Genomic DNA, 24,660 nt, shown 5'->3' with positions numbered 1-24,660 from the left:
TACCATAAACTATACATCTTGCACACTACACATTATTGCAAAATATGAAGTGAATGAAGTGATGTTTCTTTGCACACAGTAGCTCATGAGTATTCCCAGTGGGAAATAGGCTGTTTTACATCATGCAACTAATGATACCTACAAGTAGTTTGTATTAATTGACTTTTGGGAAACGGGTCCAACTGGTTCCGATTCCAACTAAGACCGGGTCCGACTGGTTCCAGAAATGTCCAGCCGGGTCTGGTTCGAGTCTGGTTCCCAAAATTTTCATCTTTTGCCACCTCTAATCAGAAGGCCCAGGCTCAGGCTCAGCCACTGACCAGCTGTCCGCACTCATGCTCAATGTCCTCGATCGCAAACCCCACAAAGACAGCATTTCATTCCGACTTCGTGTATTGGTCCCTACAAGCGTGCAGGGTAATGCTGTCCACATAAAGATGTCTAAACAGAAACCACATAGTCTAAAATGCGATCCCCGCGCCACCTGTCGGCTAATTCATTAGTCGGAGTTCTCAGTTTATCCGCACGGCGGCGCCATTGACGGCTCCGCCGGCGCAGAGGACGCTCCGGTCGGTCGGTGGCTGTCTAGTTCTCGTAGACCCAGGTGTGCATGGCCGACTTCCAGCTGGTGAGCTCCTCGGGCTTGAACCAGAGGGCGATCTCCTTCTCGGCGGACTTGACAGAGTCGGAGCCGTGGGTGATGTTACTGGCGAGAAACAGGGAGACGCACACGGTCAGATGAGGAGCCGATGAGCACTGCAGCTGCTACAAGGCTACACTAAACAACGCGTATTGGACGGGCAGCACGGCATGGACCAAAGGGCTGACAAATTACTCATTTGCGGGAGACGGTCAGAAAAAGCAACAACTAAACGCGGGACTACGCAAATAGCGGCATCATTATGGATTTGAGGTAGAGTGCTGCCTAGTGTCTGTTCTAGAGCGCGCATATTTCATCGTAGTCAACATTTCGAAAAAAGGTAAAACATACGAGTAAATGCGCGGCAATATCGCCTTGGAAAGGAAGATTCAGCCCACATTTTCCAAGAGAAAGATCGAACTTTCTTCTACCTTTCCCCGCACATCGAATCACTCCGTAAGGAAGACCAGCTCGGGAAACTCGTAAATCTCCTATTCCAAGTTCCGAGAATCGTCAGCTCACCAAAACCATTCGTTGGAGACCGAAAGCTTAACGTGCGACAACTAACGGGCCCAGTTCCAGGAAATCTCATCCACAAGCTTTCCGCGAACCTCCCCGACCGCAAGAAATACATGGTTTCAGCAACCGCCGGGCGATGACAGCCCTGTGAACTCCAAACCATGTACCAGGGCATGAGCCAAATCGCCGGCTTTAAGTGCCAGCCCAGGAGTCCCAAAACGCATGTGTTCAGGAATAGCTCAGTTGGCCAACTATCTAGGCTAGCCTGCGGACGAAAACACGCACCACGGTGACTGTCCAGGCCGCCCAGTAGCGAGAGTGAAACGCGGTCAGTCCCCTCTTGGTTGGTAACCAAGTGGGCAGACGCTCCGGCTCGTCTGGTGCGAGGTGGCACGGCGCCAGCCTCGGCCAGCATTGGCCAGACTACCGTTGCTAACGGCCCGTCGCACACTGGTCGGAAACGCCCTCACGAGAGGCCACGGGCGATTCCGGAGTTTCGGATTATTTTTTATATAGATCGATTTGAAATTGATCAAATTATTATACTTAGGCCAAAAAAACTAATCCGGGTGACCAGAAATAGCTGCAATCAGCCCCCGAAGATGGGGTATCCCAGAACTCGGAAACTGACGCGGAGCAAGAGGTTTCTTGAGCCGGATATTCAGAGTCTTATTGCTGATAGACACCAAATTGAAATCCCACATATTATGCATCAAAATGTTCGTTATGAAGTTGCCGACTGGTCAGTGCAAATTTTTTGGCATACTTTTTCCCTAACTAAGATGTACTATAGCTTTTTATGAAGGCTCTCCTACAGTGATTCTGGAATATAACTGCAAAGTTTAGGTAAGGAAACAACAGGTAGTCCCATCTAGTTCCACTCTGATTTTTTGTGAGATGAAGTAGGATTTAAATTTACACCAGGGCAACATAAAAGCTAATTGCGCATATTTGCGCAAAATTTGCAGGAGCCACTTTTCCTACCCAACTACCGCCCGCCCCGCCCCAGTTTCGGCTCGGCCGCCGCGCCCGGCTTACGCTGTCGCTGACCTGTGTGGCCTGCACGCATCCATGCGTAGTTGACTGGTCATTAAAAACAGATGCGCTTGAGCTTATGAATTTTGTGAAAAGCGCGTTTTATGTATGCACTTATGTTTGTATTGACATCAAAAGCCTTCCACATATTGCGTGGCGATTACGGCTTGCATTTAGAGAGCCTTGCTATTGACAACCATCACTCGGCTGAAGAAAGTGGAAATTGTCACTGACGTGGAAATTGTCAGACACCTGTCACTGACGTCGGGTTACCTTGGGCCGTCTTTTTACATTAGATCACAATTCCGGTATTTAACCCTGGCCGGACCGATTGGTTTTCTACATTGACCGGGGAGGGTTGGTACAACTCCCTCGCCGTTTCGCCTCTAATTGAGCTAGAGCCTCGCGGAAAAAAACAAGCTTGTGTGCCGTTATAAGACGCAAAAATTAGGTACTACCCGATTTTAAGGTCTTAGGTCAGCCAGTGACCTCTTAGGTCAGGTAAGTGCCACAAGGCACGGGCTCGGTTTTAGGTTAATTACTTTGCCAAAAATGGTCGCACTGCCGCGATTTTGGCATAATCGTGTTTGTCTAGCTCAGGCGCGTTGAATGCTATACTTGGTGTTCGGGTGAAGTCAACTTAACCCTCGTCGGCACAGGCCATTTTGCGTCCTTCGACGGCACAAGGGGGGTACGACCCCCCCCCCTTCGCGTTTGGCCCCTGATCGAGCTAGAGCTTCGCGGAAAAAAACGAGCGTGTTGCCCGTCACGAGACGAAGCCGATGATACCCAATTTTAAGGTCCTAGGTCATCGGTTGACCTTCCAGGTCAGGTCAATGACCCGAACACCGGGAAAATCGGGACCTGTAAGAAAGTCGTAAAGTGTGGCTGCTATGTGGTTTTCCGGGGTGCTGATCACGAATATCGTGTTAGTTTTGATCAGAGATGATGTTTTTAAGCATTTAGACCAGGTCGGGTCAGGTCAGGTCAGGTGAACCGGTAGGGGTTGTGACGGGTATTCGTAATACGTGTCAACCGCCTCTGACAGCTTCGTAACATGTTACGAAGGCACCAAAACTACTTCGTAAATGTTCAAATGGTTGCTAAATTCGAATTCCGCTCCAAAAACTAGCCTAGAAACATGTAAAACTCGAAAAAGTGAACCGAGGTCACCCGAGGTCACCAAAGGTCAATGACCTGACCTGACCTTCAGGTGACCTTGACACCCACCCTAATGTATGGGAGCAACATCAAATCACATGTTCGAACGTTTGAAACCACGAAAAGCTTGCAAACGCGCGGCTAATGCGAGCCGACATACGCCGAATCGCGATTTCGGCCAAACATGGTCACGGAAAAGAGGTCACAGGTCAAAGGCCATTGGGGTCAGGGTCATGAAATTTTCAGGGAACGTGTAAAATTGATCAATGCGAGGGTACTGAAAGTTTCGTCGCGATCGGCCGCTTTTTACGCGAGTTATTCGCGAAAAACCTTAGGGGAGTTGCATCACCCCCCCCCCCCCTGTGCCGGCGAGGGTTAAGGTGTTAACCTCGGGTCAAGGTCAGGTCGGAGCTCCTCAGGTCACGAAAATGGTCGAAGGAGGTTATATCGCATATCATTCGATTCGGCAGGTCTTCCTGAGTCCAATGGTGGCTTTCCCGACTCTCTAGCTCCATCTGATCAGGAGTTATTGACGAAAAACTTACATGGCCTTAGTGACGTCATAAATGACGTCACGCAAAGTCAACAATGCTAAAGTCAAGCACTGGACCTTGCAAGGAGTGCATGAAACCATTCCCGGTGCCCGAATAGCAGCTCCCAATTTCCCTTGTTGACTTAAAGTGGTGCTAGATCCTGTATTATACTCAATTATGACGTCATAACTTAACAGATTCATGTCATATATTTAGTGCTTGACATCCAAATGATAGCTTACATATGACAGAGAAGGTATGCAAAGTTTTATGAAGTTTGCTTCACTAGTTGTGGAATAACAAGCAAAAAACTTTTGCGGAAAGGCCGCTGGCCTCTCGCTGGAGCGTTTCCGACCAGTGTGCGTCGGTGTGGGACCGGCCCGTCTCGTGACCTCTCACGAGTTAGTTCCGCAGTGACACCTATACAGCAAACAGAACCCCGCTGTAGCCTGCACCCATCCCACCGACCGCTTTTTGCTCCACTTTTTACTGGCGATCCTCCAGACAAAATGTCGGCCAACGGGTCTCATGTGAAAAAAGGTTCAAGCCACCGGCCAAGGGGCCAAGCCTGGATCGCCATGAAATCCAAATCACATCACACATGGCAGTGAATGCTAATCAGTAATCGACTTCGTCAATGCTCTGGACTAGTCCTATCACGGACAAAAAACGACTTGATCTTATTCCTGTAACGGTCAGATGAGCGGCTCGCGAATGGGTGATGAGGGAGCGTCATACTGAGCACCTGTGACGCTCGCCGATCCCACAGAGCTAACGGGCCTTTCGAAGAGCGACCGTCCCGCCATCAGATCACGTGACACTGGACCAGAAAGAACAGTTCCATGACAAGAGACCCGATCGTTTGACCGCGTGCGGCAATACATGCTGAACAGAGTCATACTTGATTCCAGGCGAATCAGTAAAAATGTATGTTAGATATACTGTGAAACGGAAAATCGGTTAAATAAGCGTCGATAGTAACATAACGTTAAAAATCAACGCAAACGCTATGATCTTGTGCATCGTACAAAATAAGCCGCATGATGACCAGATCCATAAAGCAATAGACAACTTAACGCACAGAGAATCTCCTTTTCCGAATAAAAAGCCCATCATGCGACCCCTGTCGATAAGACGACACGTCCACTAAACGTTTGCGTGTCTGCGGGCAGATCACGTGACCGGGCGGATGGGCCCGGGACAGTGACGATGTGCCCGACGACGGCAGAGGAGGGGAGCAAACAGATCGGTTATCAATGACCAGGGGAGATCAATACGGGGCCCATCAGCGGCGCCCGGCGGGGGTCCAGGAACAGCACGGGTGAGGACACACGAATGGGCGGAGGGCGGCCGGAGGGACCGACCGACCTCGCCAGCCAACCGAGGAAGCCGACCGTCTTGGACACCCGCCACTGGGCGGACGGGGATATTCTTCTCTCAGTCCCCACCCGTGGGTAGACCAGCATACCGACGCAACGCTATCGAGAAGAAACCAGCAAGATGAGAATCCTAGAAAGCCCCAACGGCTGATGATGTTCAAAGGAAGACCAAGCCAATGTCCTAACTCAGCCCCGATGCTCACAATCGGAGCGATAATATACAACTGGTTGTCGACAGGAGTTCCACTTGAAGGTTTATCACCATAATCCACCATAGCCGATAAACTCACGAACCTTGACCGATAAAGAGCACAATCGACTGACACCATGACTGAAAACGCCCTAAGATGTTAAAGGAAATAGTTCACTTTCACGAAATTATTTTTTTTTGCAATAGATTTGTGATTTTTTTATGTTCAAAATGATCAGCAAAGAAAATAAAACCTTTTTACAACAAAAGATTATTTTCTCTATTTTTGATATAGGAAGAACTTTTCAGTTTCTGTAAGGCACACGCGATCCAGTGTGAAAAGAGCATGGGTCCCGAAAATTCTTCAGAAACTAGAGAAATTATCGCGGCCACCGGCATTTGGGCGATCTGCTCGTGCTTTTGTTACTGGAGCGCCTCACTGGAGCGAATTTCTCTAGAGTTCTCGTAGATAATTTCTCTAGTTTCTGAAGAATTTTCGGGACCCATGCTCGTTTCATACTGGATGCGAATATATGCAAGGCACACATCCTCAACGCAAGACACATTTTTCGGGACGAGAAATAGAATATCTTTGCCTAGGGTGATCGTTGGGCTGTAAAAGCTCCTGATTTATGCTCGTCTCAGCCCAAGCTACGGAACTGCTATTCCAGTTCAAAACCCATGTTAAAATCGACTGTCGGCCAAATGTCACGTGACATTTGACCTTGACTCGGCACCAAAATTTGATGACAAATACTGCGCGGTTGATACATTTGATGGCGTCAACAAACTGCTTGCTCCAAATCTTATACAATTTTAAGCTTGTATCAGATTTTCAATCTTTTCTCTTGTATTTTGCTGTGACCTGCCTAGTATTTTATTGCAGATTGCAGAGCTCTTACTCTGATTCAGTTTTGTGTTGCTGCAAGATGTAGGTACATTTAGGAGGTTTCCAAGAGAGGAGAAGATGAGGGTCGCTTGGGTGAGGGCTGTCAGGTAAGATCCAGATGTGTCCTTGTTAGCTGTATTGATAAATGCAATACATTATGTAGTAATGATAAATGTAATAAATGTTATGTAATGACAAGCACAAACCAGGAGCTTTTACAGCCCAATGATCACCATAGGCAAAGATTCCATTTCTCGTCCTGAAAAGTGCCTTCTTGAGGAATTTGCTGAGGAATGCAGCCATGTCATCGTCAGCTAATCAGCATTGGCATGCTGCTAACAGCCAATGGGTTTGAATTTTACAACATGATTAGGTAATCAATGCAAGCTTCCGCGTCAAACAATATTTTCTATAGAATATTGGGTAGTTGTAAAGCAGGCGTCACACTACTTTTTGCAATGAAGGAGAGGTGCTATACCCAGAGATGCTTTCTAATTGAACCAAGCCAAAACAAACCTAACTAAACCTGACCTAGCCATACCTACAACCTAAACTCTACAACCTAGGTACCTACAACTTAGAACCTACAACCTAACCTACAGCACCTCTCCTTGGTTGCAAAAAGAAGTGTGACGCCTGCTTTACTACTACCAAATATAGTTCTTCTTTTATTAAAATACAGAAAATATTGTTTATATAAAGGTTTTATTTTTGTGCTGATCATAATGAGCATAACAAATCAAATCCATTGCATAAAACTAATTACAGGAAAGAGAACATGAAATCCATTAAAAGCTTATCATGTTTACCACAAGTTACCTAATGAAGGTAATGCTTTGACCTGGTAATCCGTTGAGTGTAATGCCGCAGGCAGCTCTAAGGGATGTGTTGGGATGGGTAAGGAAAATATTTTTGGTTGAAGAGGTGTGTTATAGGCTACAGGCCAAATGCATACCTCTTTAACAAAAAGAAAAGAAAAGATGTAGGTACTCTTACCTAGCATATATTCCAGTTACTATGTACAAAAAAGACGTGCTACGAATGTTGCTAGCGAACCACTGTAGGTTGGGTTAGTTAAGGTTTGACCATGTTCTGAAGCATTGTAAATAATCATAATTGTTCACTCTTAGCACCTCACATTGATATAAAGCCAATTAACTACATTTTGATTGCTAGGTGAGGATGTCAACCTTCTGATTCTGGATTCTGGAGCCAAAATAACATGATACAGTGTCAGTGATACCATCTTGTTTAGAAGCTGTGGCTGTGCTGTCTGAGTCAATATCTTACCTCTAAACACAAGGCATTTTGTATGTAAAAGTCCACGTGCAAGAACAGTATGCCAGTTGTTACATTTGTTGCATCTGTCATTTACAGACGTGCAGATGCAGTTCCCAGGAGCACTTCCCAGCTCTGTTCCTGTCATTTTGAGGAGGGCAGCTGCATCCCAACACTCTTCCAGTACAACGGGACATCGGGTACCAGATTGCTCATTTCCGGTAAGCACTAGCCACTTAACTTCATTGTTTGAGTCCAACTCATATGCCAGGTTGCTTACCATACCAGTATATGCATAGTAATGATGCAAGTCTTGAGCCTACGGGCCCGGGCGGTGTTTCACGGGACGCTGCTACCACGCTGCTATCAAATTGCGCGAGCTGACGTCACACTTGTGGTAGTGTTGGAGCAATGGGCCTGTTCATGTCTCCATGGAAACCCAATTTGACACGTGTAAAAGCATCGTGCTGCTATCACCGGTGAAACAGGGCTCCGGTGTCGGGCTTAAAATCGGACCCGCCGGACTTTTGCCGGGCCTAAGCTCGAGGAGGCCGGGCATATGCCGGGCTCGGCAAGGGCTTGCCTGTGTTAAAGGGACAATGCCACCTTCCAAAAAGTTAATAAATTGGCATAAAAGTGATGTGCCATAAATCAGAAAGAGCGAAATTTTTAGGTTTACATTTTGCACGAAGCCATCAAAGCAATGCAGCAGGCTAGTCATATGTATTACTTGTTGCACACTCATATCTTGGGCAAAATGTATTGATGACAAGTGGAAGAAGTGGAAAAACGGTTTTAGCCTTTATTTGTGTATTATGTGTATACCTGTCAGCGCAGTGTGGAAGTTGAAATTGTTGGTTTGGTAAATCTTCATAAAAAACATAATAGTTGTGGTTCAGTTCAAAGTTGATTCAAATTCACAAACTCAGTTTTTGTGATGTGGTTGCAGGTCGCCTGTGCTACACCAAGCTCAGAAAGGGAAAGCGGATCACACAGCCACCATCAGCGCGCTAGAACTCCAAGGAGGATCTGCGAGCGGCGCGCCAGGCGCCGTCGGAGCAGCCCCTGGTAGCGACAGCCGCCGCGCCGTCGGAGCAGTCCCTGGGAGCCACGGCCAGCCGCTGTCGGAGCAGCCTCTGGGAGCCGGCCGGCCGCCGTCGGAGAGGCCTCTGGGAACTTACCTGTAACTGACTGCGGCTGACGTGTGTGTCCGTGTGCGCGCGTGTGTGTGTGCGTTTCCACTGGCATTGATAGTGACAGGTGAACGGTGTTCATGACCGATGGCCGGCGGTCTTTGTTGTTATTCTGATAATACGTATGAGACATTGTTTTAATATGTTTTGTTCTGAAACGTTTCCAAAAACTGAATCACTTCATTATCATTCTACTTAATTAAAGCATGTTTACCAGATAAAAGGATTTGCAAATCAAAGGAAGTAAAATTGTGTGAAAATTTACTCAGTTGCGCAGCTAGCCAACACACATTTGCTACTGTCAGGCCGCTATGGAACATGTTCAAAGTAGCTCAACGTATTGAATGACTCACTGCTCCCCCCCCCCCCCCCCCGCCAACGTTGGCGCGCATTGGGCGCAGGCACAAGAGTGGTATCAACGACCGCCGTCTTGAGCTGCACCAGGGTCTGCTGGCTCTTCGTCATGTATGGTGCATTGTTCAGATATCCCCGCTGCACGCTGTACGCTGTACGCCGCTGTTTCGTTATAATATTTTCTGCTCGATTTGTTTGAAATATGGAAATATGTATAGACACTGGATGTGCAAAGCGTCCGTGTAGGACATCTACTTGTTTCAAACTGTCCCGGAGCATCCATGTTTCGGAAGTGCACGGCGTCGATGATGGCGAAAACGAGAGGTGCAATAATGTTGTAGCGGAACACCAGGACTGCACACAACTCACTGCAGTTGTCGACGTTTACACCGAATTATCTTGCTCAGCTCAGGTTGGCTTTGAAAACGGCAGGGTCATCGGGCGGGCTTAAAGGCGGTTAATACAGAGGACGGGATGGAGTGAAGGTTCCCGTTCAGGCGGTAAAGGGGGGGGGGGGGCGTCAAAATACCGGACTGTGACCCCTCAACGTGCGGCCGCCTCCCCCCTCCCCCAACTTTCATGACAACCATGTTAAGGACGGGCGTACAACTGTAAGCACATGTTGCATTTCGGATGTTGTGCCTGTAACAAATGCAAAGTTTTGCATTTTTTGACAATCAAAGCTCATTTCCTCCCAGCGAAGTAGATATTGAAACAATTTTTGAAGAGTTGATCTACCATTTGCCTATTCCGGCGACCGCCATAAAAGCCTCAAAAGCGTGTGAAATTCAATGGGCCTGAGCTGGGCTGGGTTCGGCGCCCATGGGCCCCGCTTGGGATGGGCTGTGTTCTGTGGGTTGGCTGGCCCGTGACGAACACTGCACCCTCGAGCCCGGCATAAACTAAACATGGCCGGTTCATAGTATAAAAGTCCGGCTGAGCCTTCTTTCAGCTTAGCAGCAGCATTCTAGTATTTGCAGATACCGTGCATGTTTCATACAAGACACAATTATACCTATAGATTCGCCCATGACAACCCCGATTCGTTGTTTGCCCGCATCAATAGAACGGAACACCTATCAACTACTAGCTCCAGCATAAACGTATCAACATGGATGCTCGTATAGTCCTATTTACCTTCGTATCCATATTTGATCTAACTGCTCTTTCTGGCACAGTTCAACACAAAACCTTAGTTTGTTGTCTGGAATAGATCAGAACAATACCTATGGGTGTTGTTGGTAGGTAGTTAAAAAGTAATACCTAACGGTAACGGGTGACCTAATACACCGATCACTTCCACTCATCGGTTGCAGTGACTGAAAATGGCTTTAATGTAATTCAAAACTGCATTTATACTCCGGTTTTCAACACTTGTTCGTTGTATTTATAATTAGTGGTGGCTTCTCTTCCGTCATAAGCGCGAATCGAACCTAAAATGGGCCTGTACTTATTCAATTTTGCCGATAAAAATATATTTTTGGTACCGTTAGAAAGCTTACACACGACTGCATGTGGTGCTAGTTGTATCTTTGAAAAATTCGTCCTAGTTTAGTCAGGAGAGCTAATCAAAAAGTAGGTCCCATTGTATCCCTATGGGGGCCGAGAGCGAGTCGGCACCAGTTACCGGGAGGTGCCCCCGCCACAACCGCACGTGCGGATCCCTCGAAAAACAGCGAGTCCGCCGGTCACGTGACCAGGCTCATTTGCCGACACTGTATTTATATACACTGTGGTTAAAATGTGAACTATTTCCTTTAAATGAGATGCCCATTGCCAGGCGGTGAGACAGACGCAGCATATCAGCCGGTGAATAGCCGATGTCATCACGTGACCAATCAATCCAGCAGCCCCGGGCAGGATAGACCAATTTCAGTGACATCCGTTCTCGCTAACTCGATAGTGGGAACATTGCGTGACGCCATTGGAACTATCGAATACCAGTCAGAATGCCATTCGGCCCACAGCGCACCGGCTGAACGGGGCGAGAACCTGGCTCGCCGTTGGGGCGTTCGTTGCGCCTATTTCAGTTATTGTTCTTTTTTAAGCCGAATTAACGGACAAAGATGTCCACAGGGTCACCACATCGACCGGTTTCTATAAGCGACATCGACACAAGCATTCCAGTGACTTCCTCGAACAGAAACACCAAACTGACGAAGGAACTATCTCACACGGCACAGAACTTCAATAATTTTAAAAACAGCCTGGACAGCCTGATGCCTTTCATCTCCAACATACCCATTAAGTTTTTTTGGGGGGGGGGGGATGGTGTATGAGGACCACTCGACCACGGCCGAACATTTGAATTGAGGCACCAGGAATTTGCAAGTCTCGAGCCACAGCTGATGAACAAAACAATTTTCTGTATATGATTGGTTTTGGATCGACCGGCTAATTTTGATTATTTTTTGACTTTTAGTTTATGGCTGCATTGAAGTAAGTTTGTAATTTATCTTATTATCTGTTTAAGTATTATTTTCGTCCTTTCATCTATGTCATTTAGAAGTGTGAAGCCTTTGTGACCTTTGTGCACTATTTGTTACAGGATGAAACTTATCGGCGAAGATACATGAACATGAAATTGATTGTACCTTGATTTGTTATTTTCACGATAAATTATACATCGCATTGCAGTGACCTTGTTTTTATAATTCGAATTACATTTCATCTTCTAGCCAACACTTTGCTTTAGAATTTGAACTTGAACTTCAATAAGACTAAAACTAGAATTAAAGTAACTTGAAGTAGGTAATTCTATTTGATTTTCTTTAAAACTCTATCATGGACGGAACGAAGAAACAGGAAGACATCGACTCATCAAAGGACATTAGGAAAACTAAACAAGACCGGGCAAATGCGAAGAGAAAATTTAACAGGAAAATAATTGGTTTTCAAGATATGGTTGAGAGCAAAAGTTTATTCATGGCAATCAAGGCAAAATTTGAAGATGTTATCGACGCATTCCGTCAGGTAGAATGCTGTAACGATTTTGTCACGACGGCAATCAACGAAACTGGCCCGCACCATTTAATCGATAAGATGTTGGACGAGTGCGACGATTATATGATGGAGATTGAGACAAGTATGGACAAAGTTAGGACAACATTTGCGGCTAGAACAAGAGACGAAAATGTAAAACTGTCGGAAATTCATGTAAAACCGTTAAATTCACCGCATTTTTCCGGAAATATACGCCAATATGCCAGTTTTAAGCAGGATTTCAATAGACTCATGACGAAGCAATATGGACAAGACCCCTATGCTCTGCGGCAATGTTTATCTGGAGAAGCGTTGGACACTATTAAAGGGATTGAAGACAATTATTCAGAAATGTTTAAACGCCTTGATGCAAAATATGGAGAACCAAGAAAATTAATAGACGCAATTGTGTTCGATATTCAAAAACTAAAACCAGTACCCGAAGGCGACAGCAGAAAATTCATCAACATGGTTGATGTAATAGAACGAAATTGGCTCGAGCTTCAGCGACTGGGTATGCAACAAGAAATGAACAATACGACGATGGTAACAATGATAGAGAAATTACTTCCAAGAACGCAACAAAGGGAATGGGTGACAAAAATGGATAATCAAGGAAATACTAGCAAAATCGGAGATTCAACGTTCCAAGCTCTTCTTTCGTATCTACTCCAAGAAAAGAGAGTAATGGAATATATGGAGAATGACGTGAGACAGACCTCCAATGTAAGCAGACGCCAGGTAAATCAAACGATAAATTCTGCGGAAGCGAATTCTAGTGATCAAACGACTACGAATGACGCGACTGAGAATGATATGAAGAAAATTTACAATCAAATTCAAAATATGGCGGAACGAATGGAAGATATATTTAAAGGCAATACAGGAAGCAACAATGCCGGAAAACGGGGCACCGGTGTCACACAAATGAAACATATTGAACGCCGGGCTTGCTGGATCCATAAAACTGACTCTCATCCAATCAACGAATGCAACGTGTTTTTAAATTCAAATCACGAAGAGAAGCTACGCCTGCTGCGTCAGAACGGAGCCTGCTTTAATTGTTAAAAGCAAGGTCACATTGCGGCTTCATGTACAACAGTAAACCAATGCGATAGGTTGAATCATTTACGACAAACATGTGGAAAAAGACATCATCCATATCTTCATCTTGACCAACTTCCTACAAGGGATATGCCTCCACAAAATTCTATTCATATATCGAGCAACAAAAGACAACAAAATTTACTTGCTGTGAGTTACCTTCGGTGCAATGACAGGAATTTAATAGCCATGTGGGATTCCGGCGCCAATGTGTCATTGATAACCCATAAAGCGGCATCGACATTGAATCTCACAGGTCACGATACGACATTGACGATAACGAAAGTTGGAAACGAAACGCAAGATTACAACAGCAAACGCTATGTTGTTCCGTTGATTGATGCCAACGGAAAGCAATGGGAGGTTCACGCGTACGGCATTGAAGAAATTACATCCGCATTAGATAAATTCGACGTATCTGCAGTGGCACCTTTATTCCAAAATATCCAGCCTAAAGACATTGAACGACCTCACGGCAACGTTGATATGTTAATTGGCATTGATTGCTGTGCGATCATGCCAATTGTTACTGAAACGATTGGCAATCTTCAACTATTAAAGAATCAATTTGGATATTGCATTCGCGGTTGTCTCACTGGAGAAGTGGCTTCTTCCAGACAAGTTCAGATCATCCGTGGTTCCAATATTTGTGATGTAAACAATATTTACGTTGAACCATTGACCAGTTTGAAAAGAAAATTAGACGAATATTTCACGGTTGAAAATCTTGGGACATGTTGCACTCCTCGATGCGGTGGTTGCAAGTGTGGCAAATGCGCTACAGGTACCGGTTGCTACAGCCTACAAGAAGAACGGGAATTGCGACTGATAAAGGACGGGCTAGTGTACGATCACAAGCGGGGAAAATTCACTGCGCATTATCCTTGGATTAGAGACCCAAATGAACTCCCTAACAACGTAACCATCGCCGAAGCAAGAATGAGAGCCACGGAAAGAAGGTTGCTCAAGATGGGAAATGATCATGCAAAAGCCTACGACGCGCAAATACGAGATATGGTAGCAAGAGGAGTAGCTAGAAAATTATCCAGAGAAGAAATGCTACACTTTGAAGGGCCGATACACTATTTATGTCACCATGAAGTTGTAAAGCCCGATTCAGTATCAACACCCCTGCGGATTGTCTTTAACGCGTCAGCGTCATTCATGGGACATGTATTGAATGATTACTGGGCGAAAGGTCCAGATTTTATTAACAACCTTTTCGGAGTATTACTTCGATTCAGAGAAGAATCAATTGGACTGGTGGGGGACATCAGCAAGATGTACCATTCCATTGAATTGGCTGAGAGGGACCAGCACGTGCACCGTTTCTTGTGGCGGAACTTGAATATAAGCCAGGAACCCACGCATTACATGATGCTAGCAGTGACATTCGGAGACCGACCAAGCGGAACAATCTCGATGGTAGCGTTAAATTTGATAGCCGAAATGAATCGAAGCATATGTGAAAGGGCCACGGAAATGATATTGAAAAACAGCTACGTTGATGACCTGATCCAGTCAGGGCCACGGTATGAAGACGCGCATTCCCTAGCAGAAGAGGTGCAAGGTATGTTGCAAAAGGGCGGTTTTAATGTAAAGCACTGGATTATATCTGGCGATGACAGCGTTTCCGCAGCAAAATCTGACGTTACACTTTTGAATGTTGATGAAGAAAAGGTGCTCGGCATGCGTTGGTTGCCTAAGCAGGATCATTTCATGTTTCAAGTCAAAATCAACTTTTCGCAACGGCAGAAAAGGGTACCGACTGGACCTGACGTAACGAAAACGAACATCGATGCTGTGTTTCCAAGGGTATTAACCAGAAGAATGGTTTTGGGCCAGGCAGCGCGTATTTATGACCCTCTAGGGTTTATTGCGCCAGTTACGATAACTTCCAAAATTCTACTCAGAACATTGATATCCAGAAAGGCCAATGAACAAGAAACTTCGACATCATCTGTATGGGATGACCCAATACCTGAGGAAAGCAGAAACGACTGGAAGTTGTTTTTCAAGGATTTATACGAATTAGAGAATGTGACCATTGCAAGATGTTTGAAGCCAAAAGAAGCCATCGACGATCCAGTTTTAATCGTCTTCTCTGACGCCAGTATCCAAGCTTATGGAGCGTGTGCATATGTGCAATGGGAACTTAGTACTGGAAAATATGAAGCAAGGCTAATTGCAGCAAAACACAGGATAGCACCAGCGAGACAGCTAACGATTCCCCGATTAGAGCTTTGTGCAGCTGTACTGGGATGCAGATTGCGAGAGACAATTGAGCGAGAAATGGAGTACTCCTTCAAATCAATATTTCATCTTGTCGACTCTGCAATTGTCCGAGCACAAGTTCAAAAGGAATCCTACGGGTTCGGTACGTTTGTCGCGACGAAGATAGCTGAAATTCAAAATAAATCTGATCCGGGAGAATGGTGGTGGATAGCCACTCGGGACAATCCCGCCGATTTGGTGACAAGGCCCACTAGTCCCAATCAAATCGGACCCAAGTCTATCTGGCAACAAGGGCCAGATTTTTTACAATTACCAGTGGAACAGTGGCCGATAAGTCAAGCAGTACCAGACCAAGAGCTTCCAGACCGCATCGGAGTACACGTGATGAATATTGAAAATCAAGAGGAAAAAGTGGGTATAGGAGAAATTGTAAACGTGGACAAGTTCAACAGTTACAACAAGCTGCTAGGAGTTACAGGACGATTTATACAGCTGAAAACGGACAAGACATTGAAATCCATCAGCAAGTCACCAACTGCTGAGCATCTGCAACAGGCAGAAGCAATGTGGATCGAACATGTTCAAAAAGCGCTGTTGAAAACCGATTGGAAAATTCGATTCCGACGTCTGGGACCGAGCATTAACAGTGATGGCGTCATAGTTGTTGGACAAAGGATAACGAAGTGGCTTAAAGACAATTGGAACCAAGACGCATTTGTCCTTCTTCCAGCAGACCACAGATTCACCACATTGTTTATCAAACATGTACATGATTGTGATCATGCTGGTGTTGAAGTGACATTGGCCAAAGTGCAAAAGAAATTTTGGGTTCCAAGAGCACGCAAAATCATCAAACAAATCAAGAATGATTGTGTTACCTGCCGACGGATCGACAAGAAGCTACAGAGTCAGGTCATGGGAGAACTTACACTTGAAAGACTCCAACCATCTCCGGCATTCTATCATACCTCTCTGGACCTTTTTGGACCGTTTCTGATAAGGGATACGGTGAAGAAACGAACAAGAACGAAAGCCTATGGGGTCATTTTCACCTGCATGGCTACCAGGGCGGTATACCTCGATATAGTTGATGGCTATGCTGCCAAAGATTTCTTGGTAACCTTTCGCCGTTTCGTGACAATTCGAGGATATCCCGCATCCATTCATTCGGATATGGGGTCACAATTAGTTGCAGCCAACAAAGAGCTCCGGAATATGTCAGAAAACTTAGACTGGTCTGAAATTTGTCGGTCTGGTGCATTGCAAGGGCTGACATGGACATTCAACAAATCAGCTGATGCACCGTGGCAGAACGGCTGCAGCGAGTCATTGATCCGTCTCGTGAAGAGAGCCCTGTTGATCGCTATAGGAGATAGCGTGCTCACGGTGGGAGAACTGCAAACTGTGCTCTTCGAAGTCGCTAACTTGTTGAATGAAAGGCCGATAGGTCACAGACCAGGGGCCGACCCAGAGCTTGGCTCTTATCTGTGCCCAAATGATCTGATTTTGGGACGAACGGGCATTGCGGTCCCACAAGGGCCCTTGGCTACGACAGCAAAACTTTGTCACAGACAGCAAGCCATTCAGCGAGTCGTGACATCGTTTTGGAAAAAAATGGCAACGGGACTATTTCTCAACTTTACTCGTACGACAGAAATGGCATGTAGAGAAACGGGATATGAAAGCTGGTGACATTGTCCTGGTCCAAGACAACAACGCACTTCGAGGGCAATGGAAACTAGCGGAAGTAAAGGAGGCATTGGTGGGTCAAGATGGGAAAGTTAGAAACGTCATACTAAGATACAAATGTCAGTCGCGCGACAAGAGCGAATACACAGGGCAAGCTGACACAATAATCACACGATCAGTACACCGCTTGGTTCTCATCCTCGAAGCTGAAGATCCTACCGGCGCTGAAGTCGTCGCTACCGGCGGGGGGAGTGTATGAGGACCACTCGACCACGGCCGAACATTTGAATTGAGGCACCAGGAATTTGCAAGTCTCGAGCCACAGCTGATGAACAAAACAATTTTCTGTATATGATTGGTTTTGGATCGACCGGCTAATTTTGATTATTTTTTGACTTTTAGTTTATGGCTGCAATGAAGTAAGTTTGTAATTTATCTTATTATCTGTTTAAGTATTATTTTCGTCCTTTCATCTATGTCATTTAGAAGTGTGAAGCCTTTGTGACCTTTGTGCACTATTTGTTACAGGATGAAACTTATCGGCGAAGATACATGAACATGAAATTGATTGTACCTTGATTTGTTATTTTCACGATAAATTATACATCGCATTGCAGTGACCTTGTTTTTATAATTCGAATTACAGATGGGAGGGGGACAAACTGTATTCGCCACCGACACTTATCACCTCCAAACAATGAGATGACTGGCGCAATGCGTAGCCCCCGCCACCCGTGACCGATCCAGCGCTGCTCCGTCTGCTCATCACTCACCGGCCGACCTGGACGGCGAAATCGCCGCGGATGGTGCCCGGCTTCGAGTCCTGAGGCTTGGTCTCGCCCAGCATGACGCGGCCCGTCTTGACGGCGTCCAGGCCCTCCCAGACCATGGGCACCACGGGGCCGCTGGCCATGTACTGCACCAGGCCGTTGAAGAAGGGCTTGCTGGACAGGTCCTCGTAGTGCACCTTCAGGTGGTCCACAGACGCCTGGGGAGTGAGGGTGCACAGTGAGATTCCAGTATAGAAATGTCTGAAAAGTTGGGGATTAATATGTACTGGATGGGCATTGGGTATCATTAGTGAGGTGTTTACTGTCAGTTTACAGAATGGCTCGAATTAACTTGAAGAACTGACGAGTCTAGGGACTTTTCGCAAAAAGGTGGCAGCACCTGAGAATAATACAGGTGCTGCCATACTTTAATACTTTGAAAATATTTGCTACCATGTCCGATAAAATACTTGCGCAACGTATGCAATGAAAGTGACGTCAAAATAACAAAACATGAAAATAATCGTGGTATATGGGAAAGGGAACACCAGAAATTAATCAGAAGCAAATCTGGTTACGGAGCGAGCGAAGCGAGCGGAGTCTTTCCTTAGATTAACAAAAATATCTGAGCATGAGCGGCCGGCCGGCCGTGCGGACGCTTTTGCGAGGCTTATATCTCAGCAACCGCTTGACCGATTTACATGCGGTAATTTCTGTAGGGTAGCTTCATTCCTTCTACCAAGTATTGGACTATTCCTGATGCATATGGGTGACCCCTTATGCACGTGCCACGTACAAAACGAAGAGGTGTCAGTTTTGTACTTGTTGCAATATCTCGGTAACTACTTGGCCGACTGCGCTGAAAGTTGGCATGTAGGTAGGCAGCAGGCATCCACTAGGCACTACATGTCCATGTGCCAGAGTTGGGGTGCCGCTGCACGTGCGCACGTGCAGGGGTCGTTTCCAGATCTCGAGAACGGCTGGACTAATTGCGCTCAAATTTGGTACACAGTTAGAGACCGGTTAGTAGGGTGCCGTGCACAAGTCAGTTGGGACTCATTTTGCATGTGCGCACGTGCAGGGTGCCGCTTCCAGATCTCGAGAACGGCTGGGCCGAATCCGATTGTGCCCAAATTTGCCACATCGCTAGAGACCGGTTAGTAGGGTGCCGTGCACAAGTCAGCTGGAGGTACCCCTCGTAATTTCGCACGTGCAAGGCCCACCCTCTCGCTCGCTCTGTTTGTCGCCCCAAAAGGCATTATACTGGTATTAATACTGTTACGAGACAGTCATGTGAGTCTGTCTCATAAGTATTTTTTGTGGGTTTGTATGCATATTTTGAGGTGGAATATTTGGAAAGTATTCCAGATGATGACTTCTAGCATTCAGTAGCATTTGAAAGATACCTACACTACATCACAAACACTAGGTCACATCACATACATTCACCCAATGCCCAGCTCTGACAGCAGCATTAGAGCTTAAATATCAGGTTTAATAAAATACTATAAAGTGAGAGCTTTGAGAACAATGTATTGACATGCAAAGCTTATCACCAACCTGCATGAATTTCATGGCCACCAGCTTGAATCCTTTCTGTTCGAAGCGCTTAATGATTTCTCCAACGAGTCCACGCTGAACGCCATCAGGCTTGATCATGATGAAGGTACGCTCGGTGTTCGACATTTTTGGACTTTTTGTGTTGAACCGCTTAATTCAAGCTGCAGAGCGCCGGCAGGGGTGCTTGCTGGGCGGACTCGGAGAACGAAAGGGAGGAAGCGCGGAGCCGGAGACCACGCGATGGGGACATGGGCGTTCACGCACATCGGTTAGGAAGAAAACGTAAATATATCCAATTTTAATGACGTAATATTTATATTTTTTTGTTTTTTTCTATTTCGTTGGGCAAAATATAGGATATATTATATTTAATTGGTATACAAAAATCAAACATGGGCTATTTTTTTCTTAAAAAGAACGTTTCTGGATAAAAAAATTTGCAAATTTTAATTAGACGTCATCATTAACACCCTTTCCTTGCTTTATAGGATAGGCACAGGGGAGCAATGCCGCTTGAACCCTATTGGCCGTAGTGTCTAACGGTGGCGGCCATATTGCGCAGACCAAGAAACGGCTGCCGCCTGTGTTGAGGAATAGGGAATTCGGGACCTCGATTTACGTTTGCGGCCGCCGCATCCGTTACGTTCAAGTTACGTAGATACGGAACCCGGCATCTTACGCAGAATTGAGTGGGGAACACGATCGTATCTTCAGAATTCCTCGAATTCACTCGCCGGACCTACATTTGCCCCGGCCGAGGGGGTTGATTGAACCCACCTCGCTAATGCGCCGCTAATTTAACTAGAATTAAGCGGTAAATTGGTCGTTTGCGACAAAGGATAATGCAGAGTGACTGGTAGGAACCCACTGTAAAGGTCCCGGGGTCAACCGGTGACCTCTGAGGTCAGGTCAAGTGATCTAAGGCACGGGTTCGGTTTTTGGTAAATAACTTCGCCAAAAATGGTCGTAGAGCCGCACTTTTGGCATCATCGTGTTCAGCTAGCTCAGGCGCATCGAGTGATATACTTTTTGTTCGGGTCAGGTCAACTTAGGGTGTTGACCTCAGGTCAAGGTCAGGTCAGCACCGCCAGGTCACGAAGATGGTCGAAAGAGGTCATGTCGCATATCATTCGATTCGGCAGGTCTTCCCGAGTCCATTGGTGGCTTTCCCGACTCGCTAGCTCAATTTGATCGGGAGTTATTGAAGAAAAACTGTGACCCTTGTGACGTCACAAATGACGTCACGCAAGGGCAACAATGCAAATATGAAGCATAGAACCTTGCAAAGAGTGCATTAAATCATGACTTTATATGCTTGAGATAGTTTCAGATCATTCTCGGCACCAAAATAGCAATTTTCATATTTCCCCATTGACTTATAAAGGCTTAACGTATTAGTTCCTTGTATCTGAGAAGTTTTTAGGATTTCATCTTATTCTCCACTCAATTCTGCGTAAGATGCCGGGTTCCGTGGCCACATAGCTTGAACGTAACGGATGCAGCGACCGCAAACGTAAATCGAGGTCCCGAATTCCCTATTCCCCAACACAGGCGGCGGCCGCTTTCTGGTCTGCGCAACATGGCGGCACCGTTGGACACCATCTGGCGGCCGATGCGCATTCCACATTATAGAGTTCAGTGAGGATAGGTGTAGGATACCTTCGAAGTGCGCCGTTTCCGCCTAGTTTTCTTGTTTTCTGAATAAGCATTTATTTCAGTTTTAAATATTGTAAAAACGGTATCTTGCTCAATTATAAGTTTTAAATAAGTTTAATTTGAAATCAGATGTAAATATTCCGTTGAAGTCTTTCAAGATGAAGTCTTTGGCAAGTAATAAAAACTTGCAGTAATGAGCTACCAAATTTGCTACCACTTTTGTTACATGTACGGCGTGATAGTCAGTCCCACGCACAAGGGGGAAAAGCTCAAATTATTGAGCGCTCAAAATATTGAGTGTGTGACGTCAGAGGCTCCCATAGGCGTAATGCTGAGGGCTCAAAAAATTGAGCCGTTTCAGGAACACGTTTTGCAAAAGCAACTCGCAACACCTAGGGAGAAATGGCAACACCCTAGGAGAATCACTAATGATGCAAAACAGATTAGGCTTTCATATTTTTCACTGCTCAAGCTTCAACGATTGGGGGAACACCAATTTATAGGTCGAAATCTTACGGCATACCAGGATGACCTAAAAACAGGCCAATATTTATGTCGAAATAAAAGTTATTTTTTGTCCATTCACGTTTTTTACTAGGGTTCTGTTGGAAAGAGCATTTTTCATACTACCCTAAATGATTGCGACTCAATTTCACATTACCCATATCGGAGAATATTTTTCATTTGGCGGCGCCGTTTGTTTATTTCGTCGCGACGTCTCCGGTCGCGTGGTTGTCGTCGTCCTTGTGTTGAAGGTAAGTTTTTATCGTTTTAGTTATACTTAGATGTTAAAAGGTACACTGAAAAGTTTGAATATGCTGTGATTTTAAATTTGGAAACACGTAAACGTCAATCAATTCACGTTTTCCTCGATTTGCGTGCATATAAGTAACTGTCGACGAAAGTGGCGCCATCCGATATGATGTTTTGAAGGAAGGAGACACAACATATTTACGTGAAAATTTTTGTTTTATAGTGGTCTAAGTGCTTCAAAGAGGCTGTGAATGTTTTCTTCACACAATTTTTCATTAGGTATGATGAGGTAAAAGGTAGTTTCAGTCTTAACTTTCATATAATTGACATTAAAACATGTGATAGTCCACTGCTATCAGTGATTGAATACCTTGATATTTGGCATTTCTTATTAATTTGATTGTATTCTCTATCCATATGTCCTGATAGTAAGTGACAATACTCTGCCAATATGTTTCCATAGTTTTCACATTCATTTTCCAGTCCTTTACATAACATCACAATTTATAATCAACAAAACTCAACTCCTTCGTTACTTCACAACACTGACAGCATGACAGACTGACAGTCAACTATTGTGTGTGTGAATGCTGAAACAGGATAGCCACTTTGCTGACTGGCTCATATTAAATAAGATAAAAATGATCCTTTATATCATTTCCATCTGGAGGATTGAAGTCAACGGAAAAGGAAGGCCACTTTTAAGCCTGAAGGTCTAGGCCGCCAGACGCCGGTCGGCAGTCACCACCAAATTTATAATAGATTAATTCATTATTATACTTTGAGACCCTTAGGTCACTGGATCGGCATCACATTTTCAGTTTCAATATAGTAAAGGTTTTTTATTTGTATGATGTGAAATATTTTCCTGAATCAAAATTTAATTATCTCTAGGTACCTGGTAGAGGTTTCGGATTTTATGCTCATTGTTGGTGTGCAGTCAGGATTTTTTGACAGGTCCAGATAGGGAATCCTGAGCAATTTTATAGTAAAGTGGTCTCCTCATAATCACCACACATTTTATCAAAAGTATTTGCAGAATTCATTCAATGAATAATTTTATCAATGTTGCACCCATTTCTTAGACGACCTAGGCTGCATCTTTTATTAGTTCCTGTTGTATGACATATTTTTCATTTTGTTCCACTGCATAAAGAAAAAAATCGTTTGAGATCACCAAACAGCTTTTCTTTTTCTGGCAGGTCTGCACAACCAAGCGGTCGCTGGCGAGGACGTCGGCCGTCCCTGTGGGTAAGGTCATCTGCTCAGCCTTTGTGGAGATCAGCAAGACGTCACCAAGATGAAGACTTCGCTGGAGCAGAAGCCGCTGACCCGTGTCCGATCGGGCAGGTCATGCTCGACGGCACGAGCCACAACTTGAACGACTAGGTGACATCAACAACATGGTGGAGCAGGTGAATGAGTTTGGCGACGTGTTGTGCGACTGCAAGAAGGGTTGTCTGCGTGTTCTGGCCGGCGGAGCGGCGACGCTGCGCAGTCTGTGCTGGCGGTGAGCAGCTGGCCGTGGTGACCGCGCGCGCCCACATGCGCCGACAACCTGTGCGGCTTCGACGGCCCCGGGACAGCCCGATGCCGCCCACTATGCGACGCCGACCGCGCACTGTCCGCACGGCCACATGGAGGTGTGCCCGCGCCTTTTGCCCGCACGCCGCTACCTCGCAGCTGGTCTGCAACCACGCCGTTGCCGCCTGTAGCCCGATAATAAAACGGCTGTCTGAAAATGCCGCGTGTTCTTTGTGATGTTGCTACTGTGATGGTTGCTACTGCTGGTCTGAGACTCGATGTTTCCATTCGTCCTTTACATGTTAAGGATTTGATAATGATTAGCTTAGTCCGAGCTTAGGTCGTTTATATCATTTGTTATATGGCATATTTTGGATCAAAGCAGTACGACACTGCCTCCTGCTTTTGTGATGTATGCTGGAAAGACGCAGGTTCCGGTCGCAGGTCACCCGGTTCCAATGTGGTCGGGCTGGCATGCGATAATGTGATGTTGTTTTGCTCGTCTCTGTGTTCCACACTTGATGATGTTTGTGAATCTAACCCACATTGTATAGTATTTTTGTTTGTTTGCGGCCGATAGCCTTGTAAGTTGTAACCGTGGCAATACAGTTTGTCCTGCTATAATTCTCCAATATTCAAGTGTGGGTGGATATCTTTCTGTATTCACGTATCCCCTTCTCCCAGTACAGTCAGAGAATATCAATACAGTATTCACACGGATTATTCAAGCCCTGTATAGGTAATTATTTGAGGTGTGCCGAATCCGAAAGGCGACCGATAAAACTACTAGCGGAAAATGTGACATGATGCCATGGGTTTGTGAAAAGTTTAGGTACCACGTAGCATTCAACTTACTGCATTTCTGTTTCAACTCAGTTTAACGTATTTCAACGAACATAACATCAAAAATGGCAGCCAGTACCGGCTTCACCTGTCACGGAGAACGCTCAAAAAATTGAGTGTAGATGCTGGCCGGCACTCAATTTTTTGAGCGCCAGCTGACTGTCGTCTGTTGCGGCGCTCAATTTATTGAGTATCGCGGTCCCGAACGACAAGTGGCGCTCAAAAAGTTGAGCGTCTTTAGGGCATTTTCTTTCCAAAAACACCGATATGAATTATCACGGCGAGTGTTCGAGAAGAAACCTTGTTGCTCTCTCTTGCCATTGATACCTTATTTGGATACGATATTTGCCGTAGTGTGACGCTAACGGCATTG

General features: G+C 45.6%; 2 protein-coding genes and 1 long non-coding RNA gene across 6 annotated transcripts; 2 read left to right on the top strand and 1 right to left on the bottom strand.

The window, feature by feature from the left end:
- Positions 1 to 375: 375 nt before the first annotated feature.
- LOC122371983 (nucleoside diphosphate kinase B-like) lies at positions 376 to 19,767 on the bottom strand. Its single transcript, XM_043348799.1, has 3 exons — positions 19,512 to 19,767; positions 17,955 to 18,169; positions 376 to 706 (listed from the first exon to the last, which is right to left on the bottom strand). The coding sequence occupies exons 1-3, from the start codon at positions 19,635 to 19,637 to the stop codon at positions 586 to 588; spliced, it is 462 nt and encodes a 153-aa protein (XP_043204734.1). The 5' UTR covers positions 19,638 to 19,767; the 3' UTR covers positions 376 to 585.
- LOC122371984 lies at positions 6,239 to 9,422 on the top strand. Its single transcript, XR_006254799.1, has 3 exons — positions 6,239 to 6,453; positions 7,724 to 7,845; positions 8,574 to 9,422. It is a non-coding gene; the product is annotated as an uncharacterized LOC122371984 (long non-coding RNA).
- Positions 11,437 to 17,957, top strand: LOC122371982. 4 transcript variants are annotated; one of them, XR_006254798.1, is made up of 3 exons: positions 11,437 to 11,610; positions 11,720 to 17,600; positions 17,710 to 17,957. XR_006254798.1 is itself a non-coding variant. In XM_043348796.1 (2 exons), the coding sequence occupies exon 2, from the start codon at positions 13,348 to 13,350 to the stop codon at positions 17,182 to 17,184; it is 3,837 nt and encodes a 1,278-aa protein (XP_043204731.1). In that variant the 5' UTR covers positions 11,437 to 11,610; positions 11,720 to 13,347; the 3' UTR covers positions 17,185 to 17,957. The 4 variants fall into 4 exon arrangements, 3 of the variants coding, with proteins under 3 accessions (XP_043204731.1, XP_043204732.1, XP_043204733.1); XM_043348796.1 differs by having other exon boundaries at positions 11,720 to 17,957; XM_043348797.1 differs by having other exon boundaries at positions 11,678 to 17,957.
- Positions 19,768 to 24,660: the final 4,893 nt, after the last annotated feature.

The sequence above is a fragment of the Amphibalanus amphitrite genome, unplaced genomic scaffold (genome assembly GCF_019059575.1).
Source record: "Amphibalanus amphitrite isolate SeventyFive unplaced genomic scaffold, NRLGWU_Aamphi_draft 001303F_arrow, whole genome shotgun sequence".
Lineage (NCBI taxonomy): Eukaryota > Metazoa > Arthropoda > Thecostraca > Balanomorpha > Balanidae > Amphibalanus > Amphibalanus amphitrite.
Note: the sequence above shows the minus strand (reverse complement) of the source record. Positions and strands in the feature narration are given on the sequence as shown.